Here is a 16,937-nt window from a genome sequence, read left to right on the forward strand (position 1 = left end):
TGAAGACAACTTTAATAAGTAAATAAATAATGTGTGACTCCAGAAACCACTGGTGTGTGTGTCTGTTTCTTTTCTGTTAGGAATCGTGCAATCCCAGCATGCAACGGTCAGAATGAAAATGCCGCCATTTTGGCAGGAAGTTGCTCTGTTCTCATAACCGCAGACGTACACACAACGTGTACCAGGCAATTATGTCAATAAAACTTGTATATTCACTGGCTGTTTTCTTAAAAAGTGAAAGAAAGACCAGGACAACCAAACTGGAGAACGTTTTCAACAACGATAGCGATTTAAGCGAAGACTCCATTCTGCTCTTCCGGGTACAGAATCCAACGCTAACCTTTTATTTTATGTGTTTTTATTACGATGTTTAAGCATTATCTGGAGTAAAATTAGGGAAAGTTTATTCTAAAGTTGATGTCAGAAAACTGCAAGTGCGACGAATAACATGGAAATTTTGACTTCCTATAACTGGAATACACGTTGGGCATTGTAGTTCCTAGCCTAAAGTATAAACTGGAATGCCCACCTTGGGGATTCCAAAATGGCTGCCACTTACCTCAGTAGTAAAAACATTCTATTTTTACTGTTATTTGCAATTCTGTCTTTTTAGTTTCACATTAAATCAGTGGCACACAATACTGTTGCTGTTTTTATCTGTGGACACATTGCTACAGATTGTAGAACACTGCGTAGAGTGTTGCTAATGGCTAGTATCGCTAACAATGGCTAGCCTGATATACATTAACACACAGGCATGAAGGGGAATTTTTACTCAAACCCTTAATTGTTGTTGTTTAATTTGTTGTGATTTGTTGATGTAGATGTTTGACAAACATACCGGCAGTTTCCGTTCTGTCGTAGCGTCACGTTGCTTTGTTCCAGCTCTGCGTCGGTTGGGTGAGAAAAGCGTGATTTCCTGCCTCCACAACAGTTGTGTGTGTGCAACAATTACTGCCACCAGGTGTTTGTAAATAATATTACAAGAAATGTGACATGCCAACAACCAACCGAAATGTCTTCTCCACCAACCAAACGCAGGCTTTGGAAGTTGAATACAAATGAGAAAACACATTGGAGTAAAACTAACTGACTAACACGAGACAAGCAAATACAAAGAAAAACTAGAAAATAAGGCAAAACATGAAAAGAAACAGAATGGTGGACTCATTTGAATCCTAAACTTGTTATTGCAGTCAGTGTTTAAACGTGGATCTCAGGGAGGGAAAGATACGACGAAGACCGATGATGATGAGCAGCAGCTGAGCAGGACGACGCAGAGGAAGGCCGTCAGAGATCAAGAAGCTCTGTAACTGAAAACAGGAAATTAGAGTGACGTTAGTGGGTTAAAAACCTTTTAAATTCAAACTCTAAATCGAGTCAAAAATAGTTTTGACATTGAACTAGAAGGATTATAGACAAGTCCCTGTTAGATTCACATTAAAGCAATACAATTTATATTTTGTTCACATCAGAGGTCCTAGATAAGATGTTTGACAACGCTAAACATGTAAATAATATATTATATTATAAATAATAGCTTCACACTGAACTCAGGTGAGTTCAGTGTGAAGCTCTCCGGACTGGAGAGTGAGGTTATGTGGACTGACTCTGTCCTCCAACAATAATGTGACAAATGAAAATTGGCTGTTTGTCTGCGCCAATGATACACTGCGAGTCATGTGAGTAAACCTGATGCGCGCGCGCGCGCACACACACACACACACACCCAAGCAGTGTATAATCACACGGCAACAGTGTTGATGTAAACGAACAGTCTGATATTCAGTGTGACGGCGAGGAGACATTTGAGCTGCTTCACATCACAGAGGATTAATGTAAATGTCAAACACACACACACACACACACACGATGAGGGTTAAACTAGCACAGATTATTAACAAACTTTAAATATTAATAAGTAAACAGAGGTTTATTAGCATCATGGTTATGTTGTTATCTACTCAGCTGACATAGTGGTCAATACAACAATCATATTGCAGTCTCTACATCTGACCACTATGTGACGTAAATGCAGTGTAAATGTACATGTGAACAAAAGCACTTTAAATTAATCTTAGCACAAAGTTGCGTTCTGCTGCCATTTTGAGTTTTTATACAGTAGCTGCTCATTATTATTCGCCACACCTTGTAACCAGCAGAGGGAGCCACAACGCTGGACCACAGGCCGGTTGATGAGCTGTATTTTTAAAGTGTGACACTCGGTCGCACTGAAAACATGATTGTCAGAGGGAGGACACGAGGAGAAAAATAAACAGATTTTAGCCTCAATTAATAAAACATACACCTGAATAAGTCTACAATGTCTTATGAATATGTGTGCTGATTTTTCTCACTGAAAAACCGTGTTTTCTCAGTAGAAACTTAAGTTTATAAACCGCTTACATCCCCACACCAAAGTCCATAGAGAAAATTAGTGTTTTTAGCTTGCAGGGACACAGGAGCTGCTGGTCTACTGCGGCCTCGTTTAATACGTTTATGTCACTGAGGTGAAACTGAACGAAGGATTTCAAAGACCGAAGTTACAAAATAACACATTTGAACTTACTGAAGGAGGCAGCAGTGGATTGACAACTACTCTGTGCTGAGGCTTAAAATCATGATATGCTCTATGCGCTTTGGTGCAGGGGAACTGAGCAGTTTACAAAGCGGCACAAACTTTATTTTCCTGTTGTAAAACGCTGTCTCGTGGTGAAATAAAGTGGTCAAACATTGTCTCACGTCCCTGTCAGTATGAACTCGTCAAAGTGGTTAGTGTTTCAGAGTCAGAGTTGGTCACTCATGCATTGGTTAGTCCAGTTAGGAGACACAACAGCACGGTTGATGCTTCTTCTGGGTCCGTTTGATACCTGGCGCCGTCCGCTTGACTCCAAATCCTACACTCCCATTGGCCGAGCTGCCTGTTGAAAAGCCGACGACACTCGGTTGGGCGTGTCTCTCCTCCGCCACGCTGTTGTTGTCCTCACCGTTGTCGTCACTGTCCTCGATAACGACCAGCTCGGCCTTCAGCGAGCCCTCGAACTCCTGACCCCGCCCACTGTCGTCCTGCGCCGTCTGGAAGCCCATGAAGATGGCGGTGATTGGCTCGGTGGTATCCATGGTGTTGAGGATGGTGTAAGGGGTGTCGTCTCCGTAGAGGGGGGAGGGCACTCGCTCGGAGCGGGCGGGGCCACGGTACAGTGCAGACTGGTAAGAGGGCGGATTGTTACAATAAAGTTCCTCCTCATCCACACTGATGTAATCGCTAAGAGGGATGTGATTGGCCGGGGTGTAGCAGAGCTGCGATTGGTAGGGGGACACTACTTCCTGGTCATGTGATCTGGGCGGAGCCCAGCCATTGGTTCTGCCTCCATGAGTGCTGTTGCTCCTGATGATTCTGCTGTTGCTAACAGGCCGATTGTCCAGAACACTGTGACAGTTTCTCACCTGGTAAGAACTGCAGCCATGACCTTTCTGGTCGCCATGGTGAAACCCCACCTCCTTGCCGTTTCCTAGGCGATGACGTTCCTTCAGCTTGCTGTGGTTAAGTCTCTCGTCCTGCCGACTGTGCGGGTTTTCTTGGTATTCCCGCATTTCCCTCCAGTTTTGCCAGTTTTCCATGAAGCTGACGTCTTTCTCTGCTGTCGTGTTGTGAAGGAGGACGCGGTTACCACAGCGCCCCCTGTGGTCACTGAGGTCACACACCTGCACTTTGTCTTTGTTATTGTGGCGCGTGCTCCTCCACTGCTCCTCCCTGATGTTGGGATGTTGGTGGTTTAATTGGCGATGCGCCGTGGCACTCTGCAGCAACTGTTGCACTTCTCTGGCTGACAGCTCAGATACACACTCTGGGTCATGTGATCCCTATAATTAGAGAGATTAGAGAGAAATATTCATAATGTAATATTATTAAGTGAACACAATGGGAACAGAATACAGAATAGGACAGGGTCTTGGGTGTTCAGGTTTTGGTGTTTTTAAATTTAAGTTGCAGAAGAAACTAGTTCATGTTCTGTAGCTTCCTTACCACTAAATATTTCTTTTCAAGGCTTCCTCAGTGATATGAAAATGGATGTGTCCAAAAAAATTCACATCCACCTGTAGCCCGATATACTTTAACACCTAAGCTCAAATACGCCGTATGCCGTGAGTTATTACAAAAATACTGCCAGCCCGTCTACATTGCGAATGCCCAAAACGATCTTGCAGCATCTCCACTTCCACACTAGCAAGATGTAATCAGCATTTTGACATTTTTGACATCAAACTACTGAAGATCCAGTTGTTTAAGCAAAAGAATCGACTTCTTTTTTTGCATTCTCGTCCGAACTTCAGCAACAAACGATAATTAAAATCTAAAATTTAGCTGTTGGAAATGTTTTATGGAGAGATGTGTAACACTGTCTACATTATCATGAACTGTGATAATTAATACCTCTTGTGGATTCAGAGTATAGATGCACTTCCTGCCGTCGTCGTAAACTTTGAGCCCGCTGTGTTGGTGCAAGTCCTCGGGTGGCACGTTCGCAGTAGAAAGTACGGTGTTTTCCCCGGTCAGCAGGTTTTTATTCACATTGATCTCCATGGCAAACAGCACTGAAACAGAGGACGAGGATAGACAGTCCGTATTTGATTATATTTTAGTCCAGATTACGCTGTAACTGTAAAAGTAAAATACCACGATAGGAACCGCAATAACCTGCTTGATACAATTTGCCTGTGAATCCACTGGAAACCCACAAATGATGTCAAATAATCACAGCCCTCAACATCAACGTTATCCTACCCTAACAGTCATTTTAATCTGCGTGTAACTGGCCTGGCTAAAACGTTCTAACCTCAGTTTAGGACCTTTACATTGGATTCCATTTTCATGCGGAATAAAAAGTTGTGTAAATATTCATAGAAACAGCACTAAAGTGAGACAATGTGGTGTAAAAAAACCTAAATTTTCCCCCAGATTTGATGCTTTGAAATCCACTTTAACTACATCTAAGCAAGTGTTACGGCTTTATTGTTTAAATATATTAATTCCTTTTCACTTTAGTACTCACTTAACTCAACAACGTTTGCCCTAATCCTTCCAGCAAATTGAACACCGCAAACCACATGATTATAGAACAGATGCACAGCTTGTATATCAAATTGTACATAAAATAAAAATAAAAATCTAAATTTAGCCCACTTTTTCTCGGTGTCAGCTCAGTGTGGTTATTGGCAAGTGGAGACGGAGATTCTGGGTCATCAGGAATCACCATGGCAACCCGCGATGGTTCTATAGGACAGACAAAAAAAGAATCCATGTTCATCTATGTTGACATAGATTTGATATTGATGTTGTTCACATGTAAGAAAATTCTGCAGTGACTTACTGGGGACAAAGTTCTCGTTTGCTTCCTGGAAACAAACAGAAAGAGGGTCAGAGTTCAAGTTCATTACATCTCTGTGTGTGTCTGTGTATATATATAGCTATATACTGTATATACCATAATAATTTCCTGTGAGCTTTTCTCCACAGCCTTCAGTCTGTTGAGGATGAAGCTCTCATTGGTGGAAATCATAGACTCCTCTCGCTCCAGAAGCTCCACCTCCTTTTCCATCCTAACAAATCAGAGGAGACAGCGCTTGTTAGACTCAATATCTGATTATTTAACTGTATAATTATTGTGGTGTTACCTTACTTTTAATTTTTTTTGCATCATACAGTGGCAAAAATTCAAATGTAGTTTGATGTTTTTAATATTTTGAATGTTTTGTTACCCGTGGATGTTGAGCTGCAGTGCTCTGGTCTGCTGCTGGTCGGACAGAAGGCTCTGTTGCTGCGATGTTGCATTGTGGGTAGTGGAGTCCTGTAGCAGCCACTGCTCCCTCATAGCTTTTTTCTGTTCATTGTTTAAACGTCAGAAGGACACAGAGTGTGGACAGACGGACAAAGTGATTAAGACAGGCCTTCTACAGTTCGTGCTAATAAGAGATAATGCCAATTCATCCAGATGGTTAGTGTGTATAAGTATTTGGACATAAACGTGTGCTGAACCTTGAGATGCTGCAGTTTGAGTTTCTCTCTATCCAGTTCCAGCTTCTTCTGTCTGATGTCCTCCTGAATACGGTGCTTCTCCTAAAATATTAAAAGACAACTGGTTAAAAGAGGGAATTTATAGAAGACTTTCATCAATATTCATCCTTTCTAAACACTTTCCTAAATCCCTTTTCTCTACCGTTTCCTCAATGACAAGTGAACTTCTCAGTACAACAATAATTAGAGTAGAGTGGGTTAAAGTAGGAAAGAGTAGCATCAGGTAGAGTACGGTATAAAAGAAGAAGGATGAAATGGGGTAGAAGAGTACAGAGAAGAGTGTAGAAAAAAAGTAGAGTAGGGTGTAGAGCAGCATGAGTACAGCAACATGTAGTATTGTGTGGAGTAGAGTGAGTGAGAGTAGAGTATTACAGTGATGGCCTGGAGTCTCTCCTTCAGCAGGTTACACTCGTCCATACTGCTCTGAAATATAGAAACAAAGAAACACGTTTCAAAATTACATTTTGACTAGAAGAAATGGCAGTTAGAGATATCTGCAATAACATTCTGACTAGTAGAAATTGTATTTAGAGATATCTAAATCTTTATTTCTCCTAGTCAAAGTTCAATTCAAGATATCTTTAAATCCTTAAAAAGTATAAGCGGCCATTTTAACATTTAATAGCTAGACTGGATATGTATTACAGATATCTGTAATTGAATTCTTCCTCATCATAAAGAACATATAAGATATCCACAATTACATTCTTCCTATCCACAATTGTCATTTCAGATATCCACAATTATATTCTTCCTAGGATAAACTCCCATTTCAGATATCTTCAATCCAATTGTTACTAGTCATAATTTTCATTTCAGATATCCAAAATTAAATGTATTGTGACTATCTGTTGACGAGTAGACAGGACACCATTTTAACATAAAAAAGGTTAATTGACTATCCATATGAACATTGTAGATATCCACAATTACATTCTTCCTAGGACAAGGAAGACAATGTTCTGGCGAATTGCATTCTGGGGTACGTGACGTCATTTGTCCTAGGAAGACTTAATTGTGGATATCTACAATGTTCATTTTGACTAGGAAGAATTCAATTACAGATATCTGTAATTACATTTTTATTAGTCATAATTTTAATTGTAGATATCCATAATGACATTTTTACTAGTCATAATATGAATTGTGAATATCTGTAATGACATTTTTACTAGTCATAATTCTAATTGTAGATATCCATAATGACATTTTTGCTAGTCACAATGTATTTTGGATAGTCAAAATTACATTCTGGATATATGTAACAGTTTTTAATTTAGGATATCTGAAATGAAAATTATGACTATTACAATTGGATTGAAGATATCTGAAATGGGAGTTTGTCCTAGGAAGAATGTAATTGTGGATATTCGCAATGTTCATTTTAACTAGGAAGAATATCATTATGGATATCTGAAATATTATTTTTGACTAGGAAGAATTGAATTACAGATACTTGTAATACATATCCAGTCTAGCTATTAAATGTTAAAACGACTTGCCATAGGAGAGTGAGTGGTTTACACACTCGAACAAAAGCCTGACTAATTGCAAGATAAAGAAACACATTCTTAAGATATCATAGAAATACATTTCAGCAAGTGGGCCTTGATTGAATACTACATATTTACAGCATACATAAAAGTAGTCGTGTAGCAGCTGATGTATCGGGCTTCTTGCTAAAAGGAGAAGATCCTGTTCACACTGTTTATATTCTACAGGGTCAGATCTTATTTATATCCAGTGGGTCAGTGAGCTGCTCTGCTCCTCTGAGTGCTGGTCCAGCTGTCAACATGTCACTGCCTTGTTGTGGTTTTATGTGTTTTAAGTTTTATTTTCAGCAGTTTAAAAAGAAAAAGCATTTAGAAATGAGACAATACGAACGTTTAAAGTCATGATTATCCAGACCAAAATACTTTTAATTCACAATTCAGTATTAATGCAATGATTTCTAGATTTGTCTAATCTTTTATTTTATTTGTATCCATGTGGACACATTACGGACACGTTTGTGCAATTTTTCTGAAAGTTTATATATATATACATGTATATATATATATACATATATATATATATACATGTATATATGTATATATATACATATAATATAACAGAATCAAGAAACATTAGAGAGTTACAAAAGGTTTTCATGTTTTAAGACACATGTTACTAACATCACAAAATATATACATTACAAAAAACTGTAAATATATTGTAAAATCTAAAAAATATTACTAACATTATAAAAAATGACTTACTTTACCAAAAAGGGTCGTACAAATACTGTAATATTAAAAAAAAGTGTCACCCATTTTACCAAAGAGTGAAAACCTGCATTTGTCACTTTCTAAAACTTCTCACTCTCCCAAACCAAAGTCCAGTCAAAAACTAATTTAGACACATACTGTATGATGATTGAAGATTAAAAATGCAGAGTCAGCTGTTTAAACGGTGGGAGCCAGAGAGGCTGTGTTTAATATAGATGTGGGTCACGACTGTTACCATAAAGCGGGTTCACTCATGTAAAAAGGGGTCAAAGGGGCGGGCTTATTCCTATAAAGGGATCATACACATTTTACTTTTTCTATTTCCAGGTCAACATTTGTCCCAGTTCCAGTTAACAGTCAGTTATTTGGCCTGAGGTGCATTCTACTTTATTAATTAAGTATAGATTTTATTTTTTGCACGACACAATTCACACAAGGGTGATGCAGGGGTTGAAAAACAAAACAAGAAAAACTGGCAGTGGGAATATATTTAACTGTGTTTTTTAAAGCAGGTAAACCTAGATTTGTAAATTCGAGTGTTACCTGCTTTTTTTTTAGAACTTTAGTGTGAGGAGAGAGTGGGGAAAAAGGGACCCACAATTACATTTCCTATTGGAAAATTGAGTGCAGATATTCTTCAGATATCATGGACTTAAAAGTGGTTTGACTTTTGTTTTGGGTTGTTTAATGGCTCGGATTTAAATTTCAAGTGGCAAAATTCCAATATCAGCAAACACGTCGATCCACCAATATGATTAATGTCTACTGACTAAAAGAGTGGAAGAGTATGAATGAAGAACTTTTATATCTACATCTGCTGTGACATGATGAGGATGAAAATATATTACGTTTATTTCACTACAAAAAACACGTTAACATGACAAAAAATGACTTACTATACCATAAAGTGTAACAAAATATTGTAATATTATTAAAAAATGCGTTGCTAACATCACAAAAAATGACTTACTCATGTATATCTTATATCCTATATAAAATAATATCGTAAAATACATATATGGTTTCGGCCCAAGCATTCCTGATATATCAGCATACTAAATACAACAACCACTATATCAAAAAACCCTGAACACTCTGAATAATGTCCATCTTTCCAAACATGTCACCAGCCAAGGTCAACCAGGAGAAAACGGCGTTGAATTAATTTTGCTCCACGTCACCCTAACAAACCATTCTGTCCACACTGAAGCACAGGACCTACATATTATTCTGCTCTAACTCCCTCAAACAAGACATGGATCCGGTCGGCCCGAGGCAGGGACGGGTTTGACCCGATTCACCTACACAAGTCACACAGATAGATGACCATGCGGTCACTAAACTGACACAAATAAGTTAACAAACCTGCAACGAGGAGTCTTTTCTTCCTTCCTGTGAAACTGCCAGTCAGTCGGTCAGGTAAGCAGCCAGTAAAGCAGTGAGTAAAGTGAGCTAATCTGCTCATGAGGTAGTTAATCTGTGTAAACCATCTGTCTGCCAGCTACACTCAACAATGCCGGCTGATCAGTATGACCATGTGCTCACTGCCTCACTTGAAGTTTATATTAATCATTGAATGCACGGACATGAACTCTCTGATATAAACCTATAGCTTCCTTTTTCAGCTTCTCCCTTTAGGAGTCGCCACAGAAAATCACCTGCGATCCCAAATATGATATGAAGCTAAATGGGTTAAAACCACATTCATTTAACTCGATATTCAGTGCAGGATTGTAGGGTTGTGATGCATAAAGTCCAGTAAACACAACATATACATTAGATGTTGTGCAAACACATAATATACATAATATACACAAAATATACTGTACACAGGAAAAGACAAAATACATTTCTGCCCAAATTGTTCAACCCTTGCAGCTAAAGCTTTCTGATTTTTCAGAGGAAATCTGATTTTATATGCATTTCAGGTTTGGGAAAACACACACAAAAAAACAAGCAGATATTATGCCTTTCCCCTCTTTTTTGGTCCAAGTTTTCAAAGGGAAACCAACAACTATCAAGAAAAATTTTGATTTATTCTAAACCTGGCAGTCTGAATAAGGCCATAGTTGATCAAGGTTATTGGCACTTGTACTATTCATATTCAACTGCCAATAACCTTAATTTGAGCGGTACATATATTATAAGTGGTAAAAATCTGAATGAAAAGCAGATTTTGAGTTAAATGTGAGTGTTAGCTTGTAGGAGGCAGCAGTGTAACTGAAAGTGTAACTGAAGCAGCAGCAGCAGGAGAAACTGAATCTTAACCAGATTACAGAATCTCCTCCTGTGTGACTTCTATTTATCTTTCTTTTAGGTTAACTGCTCTATTTTGACTGCTTTATTATTATTATTTTTTAAAACAAACTGTGAATGTAGAACACAAACAAACTACAACACTAATCACTACTATATCTTTCCCAAGTTTACATATTTGCTGAGCTGTAATAAGATACTCAATGTAAATACACCGTAATACACCTTTAAGACTGTTAATAAAGTTAATAAACAAAATGGCTGCACGTTGAAAAACTTAAGTTAATCATCGGAGTGGAGATTGTGAGTTAAAAATTAGAGACATGTACTTTTTTTTTTTTTACCAAAGGTTAATAACAGTTAGAGCCAAGAACAACACAAAAAAAATTAATATAATTAGTTTTAAAAGCGTAGTCATCATACCTGAATGTTATAACGTTCTTCACCTTCCTCTCTGCTGTGAAGCTCCCATGGATGTATTATAAGAACTGGATAGAGCACCGCCCCCTCTGCCTTGAAGACAATTCTGTCATGGTGGCCACTCGTGGTACTGCAACAAAAAATACTCATGCGGCCCAAAAAGCTATTTTCCCATTGACCACAATAGTAAAAGAGACGCCTATAAAACTGTTCACGGGCACCTCCAGACATGGACATAGGCATGTATAGATCTTTATATTCTATATTTTTAAAAGATGGAGTTTCACATTTGTAAAACTTTCCTAAAGGCCATAAAAAGCCCAGAAAAATCTTATTTCCCACAGTGATGTCACAGCTGTGTTCGAGCACAGTAAAGCGCGTCTCGCGGACACGAGACCACCCGGATGCAGGAGCAGGTGGGCGGGGCTGTCAGGGTGTCGCCTGACTTGTTGATTGGCAGTTCGCCGTTGCCCCGTCAGCCAATAGCAGCGGGACTAGCTAGCACGAAAACTTTATTGAACTGGTTTTAACTGGACGATGGGGACGAAAGATAACTTAACAAACATACAAATAGAAGGCATTATTTAGACATGAGCCACCTGAACAGCTAATGTCTAATGTTGTTGTTGTATACAACCTCAGTAAAACAGTACTTTTTAGCTTAGCTCTGTGGAAAAAGCATCAAAACAATAACCCTGAATAATATTAAAGACATTTGCTAAAAAATTTTGTGGAGGCTACAATTCTGGCTGAACGAGATGCTGAACTGTAAAACCTAACACTATACATGCTTTTTATTTTATGTTATGAAAAATAGTTAAATCTTTTGGGACAACATGCTATGAACTGTAGGTAAATTCCCTTTGACTATGTCAAGAACAAGTCTTCAAAAACAAGAAAAGTAACTATAAATATACTGTAATTAATAAACTATAAGCCACACCCGACTATAAGCCGCAGGTGTTTTAATGTTTAATTACCGTATATAAGGGTTCCTGCTACCACGGAGGGGATTGTCGGGACAGAGATGACTGTTTGGGAACGCAAAGCAGTGCACAAATAATACAACGGTGGCTCCCAGCGCACGTCCTGCAGTCATAGTACCGTAGTAGTGCAGTATAACAAAAAACAAAGCTTACAGTGCTTGACGAGGCAATAACGTCAAATGGCTAAATTTAATTTGTTTTTAAAAGTGCTTGCCTGTAACACGGCAGTAAAGGTGCAGAAACACGGCTGCTTAACAAAATAACCAGCATCTTTTCCGAAAAGTTCCAACACAGCAGTTGCGCCGTCCTCTTCGTCATCATCATCACGCAGCAGTCCAGCTTTTCGAAACCCGTTGGTGACCGTGGATGTTTTCACACTTCTCCATTCTGTCAGGATCCACTGGCAGACTTGAGCAAAAGTTGCTCTTCGTATGCGACCAGTTTTGGTGAATGATTTCTCGCCGCTAGTCATCCATGCCTCCCACTGAACTCGTAGTGCCACTTTAAAAGCACGATTCACACTGATGTCAAGTGGCTTCTGTCTCTCGTACTGCATTTGCGCTTACTTGTTTTGTTTTGCTCTCGTTACCTGGCGCGAAATGTCTGTCTCGCTCTTGCGCTTCCTTGATAGTGCGCCCCTGGTGACCGTTAGCTGTAAAAATCCATAGATATGCCGCACCGTTGTATAAGCCGCAGGGTCCAAAGCAAGTGAAAAAAGTAGCGGCTTATAGTCGGAATTATAGGAAATTACGGTAACTTCACTGTATCTCCTTTAGACTGAACATTCTAGAAGGCTGAACCAATAGAAAGGCCGGGAAACAACTGCAGTTTGTCCAACTCTGCCATTTAATAACATTAACTTCACATTTGAGATTATTTTCATTATTTATTGTATTTAGCGTCAATAAAAAAAAAAGAGTAAGGATCATTTAATATGTAAAATAATAAAAGAAATGAGATATAAAAATATATTTCTTCTTGTAGCAGCTTTGATACAGAAATGGTATTTAAAACAGTCAGTGGACTCATTATGCAACTTTAAGGACTGGAACTTTGTCATAAATAATAATAGGCAATAATAAAGTACTTGTAAAGATGATAACACATGTTGTGCGGCACCACCATTTTATGTTAACAGATCCAGACAGACATCCGGCTCTTCTTGAACGCTACCAGTACCGTCACCGTGGCCACAGTCAGTCTGATGATGTTCTCTCCTCCTCCTGCGTTGGTACACGCTTGTTTTGTTCTGCTGCTTTTCTTCCGTCTCTGCCTCCTGTCCTTCAGGTGGACGCCGTGCTTCCTGGGAACTGGGAGGCGCTGGGAGGACTTCCTGTAGTTCATCTGAGATCAAAGCCGACTGCAGGTTCTCGTGGAACCTGGACACATAAACAAGTCAAAGTTGAGTTATGTCTTCTCAGAACCAAAAACAGGCTTTCATTTATGTAGCAGCTAAAGACAAACCGACCTGTGGATCCGTCTGAGGTTCTCCTCCATCTTCTGATTGGCTACCTGCGTCAGGAAATGGACATAGTCACGTCCAACCAGGAGCTTTCCCTCACGGGTCAGAGGAACCTCCAGGCCATGTGTGCTACGGACGGCCTGGAGGGACAAAACACAGCAGCAGCAGTTGCAGGATGTTATTTACACCCACAACAGCAAAGGCAAAAAAAGAAACGATGACGAAACAATGTATGAAAGGTAAAGTTCAGGATATTTGGACATGAAAGGGCTGAACACAAACAAACCGCGATGATCTTTCCCGCCTTGCTGACAGTGAGACCAGAATTCCTGAAGCCAGAGTTGATGGACACCGAGTGCTGGAAGACAGGGTAGAGGCCAGGGTAATTTAGAGTTTAATTTATGTAATAAATTTGAAATAATGTCCCATGTAAAGTTTATATCAGTGATAATAATTTATTATCAAGGGGGAAAAGCTGATTTTAAGAATTTACATGTTATACAGTGTGGGTGCATTTTGTTTTTTAATAATAAAGTTTAAGATTAAACACTACGTGTGAATGTGTTAGAATACATTTGCCTCTTTTTCTCACCATCAGTCAACCTTTTTTCTGACTGGAAACCATAGTTTGTGTAATTTTGTAAACCACTCACTCTCCCACACCAAAGTCCATAGAGAAAATCTGCACGCACACAGGAGTTGATGATCCACTGCTGCCTCCATCAGTGAGTTCAAATGTGCTATTTTGTGACTTTAGAGTTTGAAATCCTTCATTCTTATTTACCTCGGTGAAACAAACTTACCAACGGAGGCAACCGTAGAACAGCAGCCACTGTGTCCCCAAGAGCTAAAAACACTGATTTTCTCTATGGGCTTTGGTTTGCGAGAGAAGGTAGTAAATGAACTTGTTGAACAGTTTTTTTGCCTAAAAAAAAGCAGTCTAACAGGCAGAGTTGAAAACATGTTCTTAGACACAGTAACTTCTCACCATGAGCTGAGCATCTTCTAACCTCCTGCACTGAACATGGAGAATGAAGGGCTCAAACTTGAGCACAGCGTCTCTACTGGACTTGTCCAGAGCAGAAACCTGGAGAACAAACACAGTCATAATAACATTAGGTTGTCAATGCCATCAGTGTATGTGTGGATTATCAGAAGTGTACACATGTCCATCACAGCTCACCAGGTCGTATGATGTGCACTTCTTGTGTGAGACATATAACCAAGCACAATTCTGCTTCTGCACATCGCTGCCCTCTGGGGCCTGAAGGAGGAAAGACAGGGTGGGTAACAGGTGTTACAAAATGACGTGGTAATATTTAATTTAAAGTGTAAATACGTTATAACCAGAATAGAGAGTGTGACACCAAGCATGTAATAAAAGCTTCACTGAGAGCTTGGAAACCTATATTTCTTGTATTAATGTGATTGATAAGAAAAGTTATAAATGCAAATATAAACATAACAATCTTCTGTTGGGTTAGGGTGACTAAAAGTGTCAGTCTCTCTTTAAGAGCGTTAATTAAAACTGTATCCACCTTATGTAACAGAAATTTATAGGAATAAAAATCACAATGTGCTCCAAGCCCAATATTTCCATTGAATAAAAAGATAGATTGCCTGGCACTGTCTAAGTCATTTTAATTAGATTCTATTTTATGTTTATAACATTTACTTATTTTTTATTACACAATTATAATTACACGCACAAACTATTTGTGTCAGGAGTAGGAGACATATAGAACTCAAATTAATTATATATAAATAAAAAAAACCAACATGAAAAAATGTCTTAATCGTTTTTATAATGCTGCCTTTTCCTTGTCGTCACGTTTAAATATAGTATCATATCTAATTTGAATATGAATACATTTATGTCAATAGCTGGTGTTAGCTTGTCGTTTAGCTTCTACGCTGCGCTAACAAAGCACCGTGTGGTTGTTTGTGTGTTTTTTATTACCCCGTCGATGACGATGATTCTCCCGGAGCAGGAGCTGGTGGTGAAGAACTGATCACGGTTATTGATCAGAGAAACCACTGCCTCGATGTCCTCGTCTACGCTGCCTTTTTTACTCAGGTCCACTTTGTTCAGACTCTGCTGTTTGCACTGACTGAACCTCTGGTGATCCATAACCGCGGTGTTTTCTCAGTATCCACGACTTTATCCAGTCCCCACGACACGTATCCAGTCTCCACGAGATTTTTATTCACGTGTCCTAAAATAGTCAAATACGCTTTTAATTAATCATTTTTACAACTGTGGACACTGTACTGAGCTAACTTGCTAACTACCTGCTCTTTCTTCTTCTGTGAGGAAAATGGCAACTGAGGTGTGAGTCAGCAACTCACACTGCCACCTGCTGGAAGGGAGACGACACTTTTTTATTTTTTTAAAAAAATGGACGATTGCTAGCTTGATTGCTAGCTAGTCATCGATCTATTTAGCTAGCTAGCTATTTTGTATGTACATAAACATGTAAAACCGCTATATAATAACAGAATATGTTCCTCAAGATGAATAAATGAACAGATAAATAAATGAAAATATACATATATTGGATTTTTTAATTAAAACATTGGAATAAAAACACATGACATATATTCAAGATTCAAGATTCAGATTTATACAGTAGGCTACATATTAAAACATAAAACCAATCAAATATTTGGGGACACATTTGTATGTATCAATCAGAAGTCTGTGGACACCTTTGTGTGTATCAACTAAAAGTTTGGGGACACCTTTATGTGACCAAACTTGTGACTGGTATCGTGTCCAAAGTAATGACTGGTACTTTTTACTTTTTTGTTTTTGATCTACAAACAACACATTTAGAACATTTTGTAGCAAAATCCAGAATCCACTATCCAGAAAAAAGAATCCAGAAAAGAATGGAGGAGGAGGAGGAGGAGGAGGAGGAGAGAGGATTAGGAAAGACGGAGCATTATCCCCCATTGGTCTGGCATGGTTTTCTGGCCCAGAATATATTAGTGACGAGAGAAAAGGGAGCAGGAAAAACAGCTGAGTTCTGATCACAATGCTGTGAGACAGAAGACGAGCAGGAATTATCTACCATGAAGACACTATGAAGATCAGACCTCAGGTCAGCCCCACTCTTCTACCATTTATGTCTATTAGGCACCTACAGCTTCTTCATTATTGTAGGATATATGTACAATTTTAATAAATTGACATATAATTATTATATTATATATTGTATTCGGTTTGCTGTGTTTGAATAGACAACGCAAGTTTATATACAGTATATAGTACCAATTACAGTATATACAATTCACAGTGAATATACTGTACATGACAAAGACATTAGAATTTCAACATTACTTTAAAAACTGGAATTAAAATACAGTATAAACAGTAAATGTTTGATTTAAAAACAAATAAAAACAAGCAGGACGAAAAAAAGTGCAGTTAAACTATTATAAAAAGTGAAAGTACGATTTAAACATTT

General features: G+C 38.7%; 3 protein-coding genes across 4 annotated transcripts in view; 1 reads left to right on the plus strand and 2 right to left on the minus strand.

The window, feature by feature from the left end:
* Nucleotides 1–1,167: 1,167 nt before the first annotated feature.
* Nucleotides 1,168–11,133, minus strand: palmda (palmdelphin a). Of its 2 annotated transcripts, XM_058644073.1 has the most exons (10): nucleotides 11,023–11,133; nucleotides 6,449–6,499; nucleotides 6,038–6,118; nucleotides 5,761–5,882; nucleotides 5,487–5,601; nucleotides 5,373–5,397; nucleotides 5,186–5,275; nucleotides 4,436–4,596; nucleotides 2,871–3,864; nucleotides 1,168–1,313 (listed from the first exon to the last, which is right to left on the minus strand). In XM_058644073.1, the coding sequence occupies exons 2-10, from the start codon at nucleotides 6,491–6,493 to the stop codon at nucleotides 1,291–1,293; spliced, it is 1,656 nt and encodes a 551-aa protein (XP_058500056.1). In that variant the 5' UTR covers nucleotides 6,494–6,499; nucleotides 11,023–11,133; the 3' UTR covers nucleotides 1,168–1,290. The 2 variants fall into 2 exon arrangements, with proteins under 2 accessions (XP_058500056.1, XP_058500048.1); XM_058644065.1 differs by lacking the exon at nucleotides 1,168–1,313 and having other exon boundaries at nucleotides 1,959–3,864.
* Nucleotides 11,134–12,828: 1,695 nt separating this feature from the next.
* Nucleotides 12,829–15,790, minus strand: tyw3 (tRNA-yW synthesizing protein 3 homolog (S. cerevisiae)). The gene is made up of 6 exons (XM_058636945.1): nucleotides 15,428–15,790; nucleotides 14,651–14,731; nucleotides 14,456–14,554; nucleotides 13,754–13,825; nucleotides 13,474–13,607; nucleotides 12,829–13,384 (listed from the first exon to the last, which is right to left on the minus strand). Exons 1-6 carry the CDS (start codon nucleotides 15,596–15,598, stop codon nucleotides 13,132–13,134), a joined length of 810 nt encoding a protein of 269 aa, XP_058492928.1. The 5' UTR covers nucleotides 15,599–15,790; the 3' UTR covers nucleotides 12,829–13,131.
* Nucleotides 15,791–16,522: 732 nt separating this feature from the next.
* LOC131461115 (phospholipid phosphatase-related protein type 4-like) overlaps nucleotides 16,523–16,937 on the plus strand; it is a 30,206-nt gene continuing 29,791 nt past the window's right edge. The window contains exon 1 of the mRNA XM_058632132.1: nucleotides 16,523–16,571. Within this exon, the coding sequence (XP_058488115.1) occupies nucleotides 16,554–16,571 (18 nt within the window). The 5' untranslated portion in view covers nucleotides 16,523–16,553. The remainder of the gene's footprint in view (nucleotides 16,572–16,937) is intronic.

Source organism: Solea solea, chromosome 1, assembly GCF_958295425.1.
Source record: "Solea solea chromosome 1, fSolSol10.1, whole genome shotgun sequence".
NCBI classification, from domain to species: domain Eukaryota; kingdom Metazoa; phylum Chordata; class Actinopteri; order Pleuronectiformes; family Soleidae; genus Solea; species Solea solea.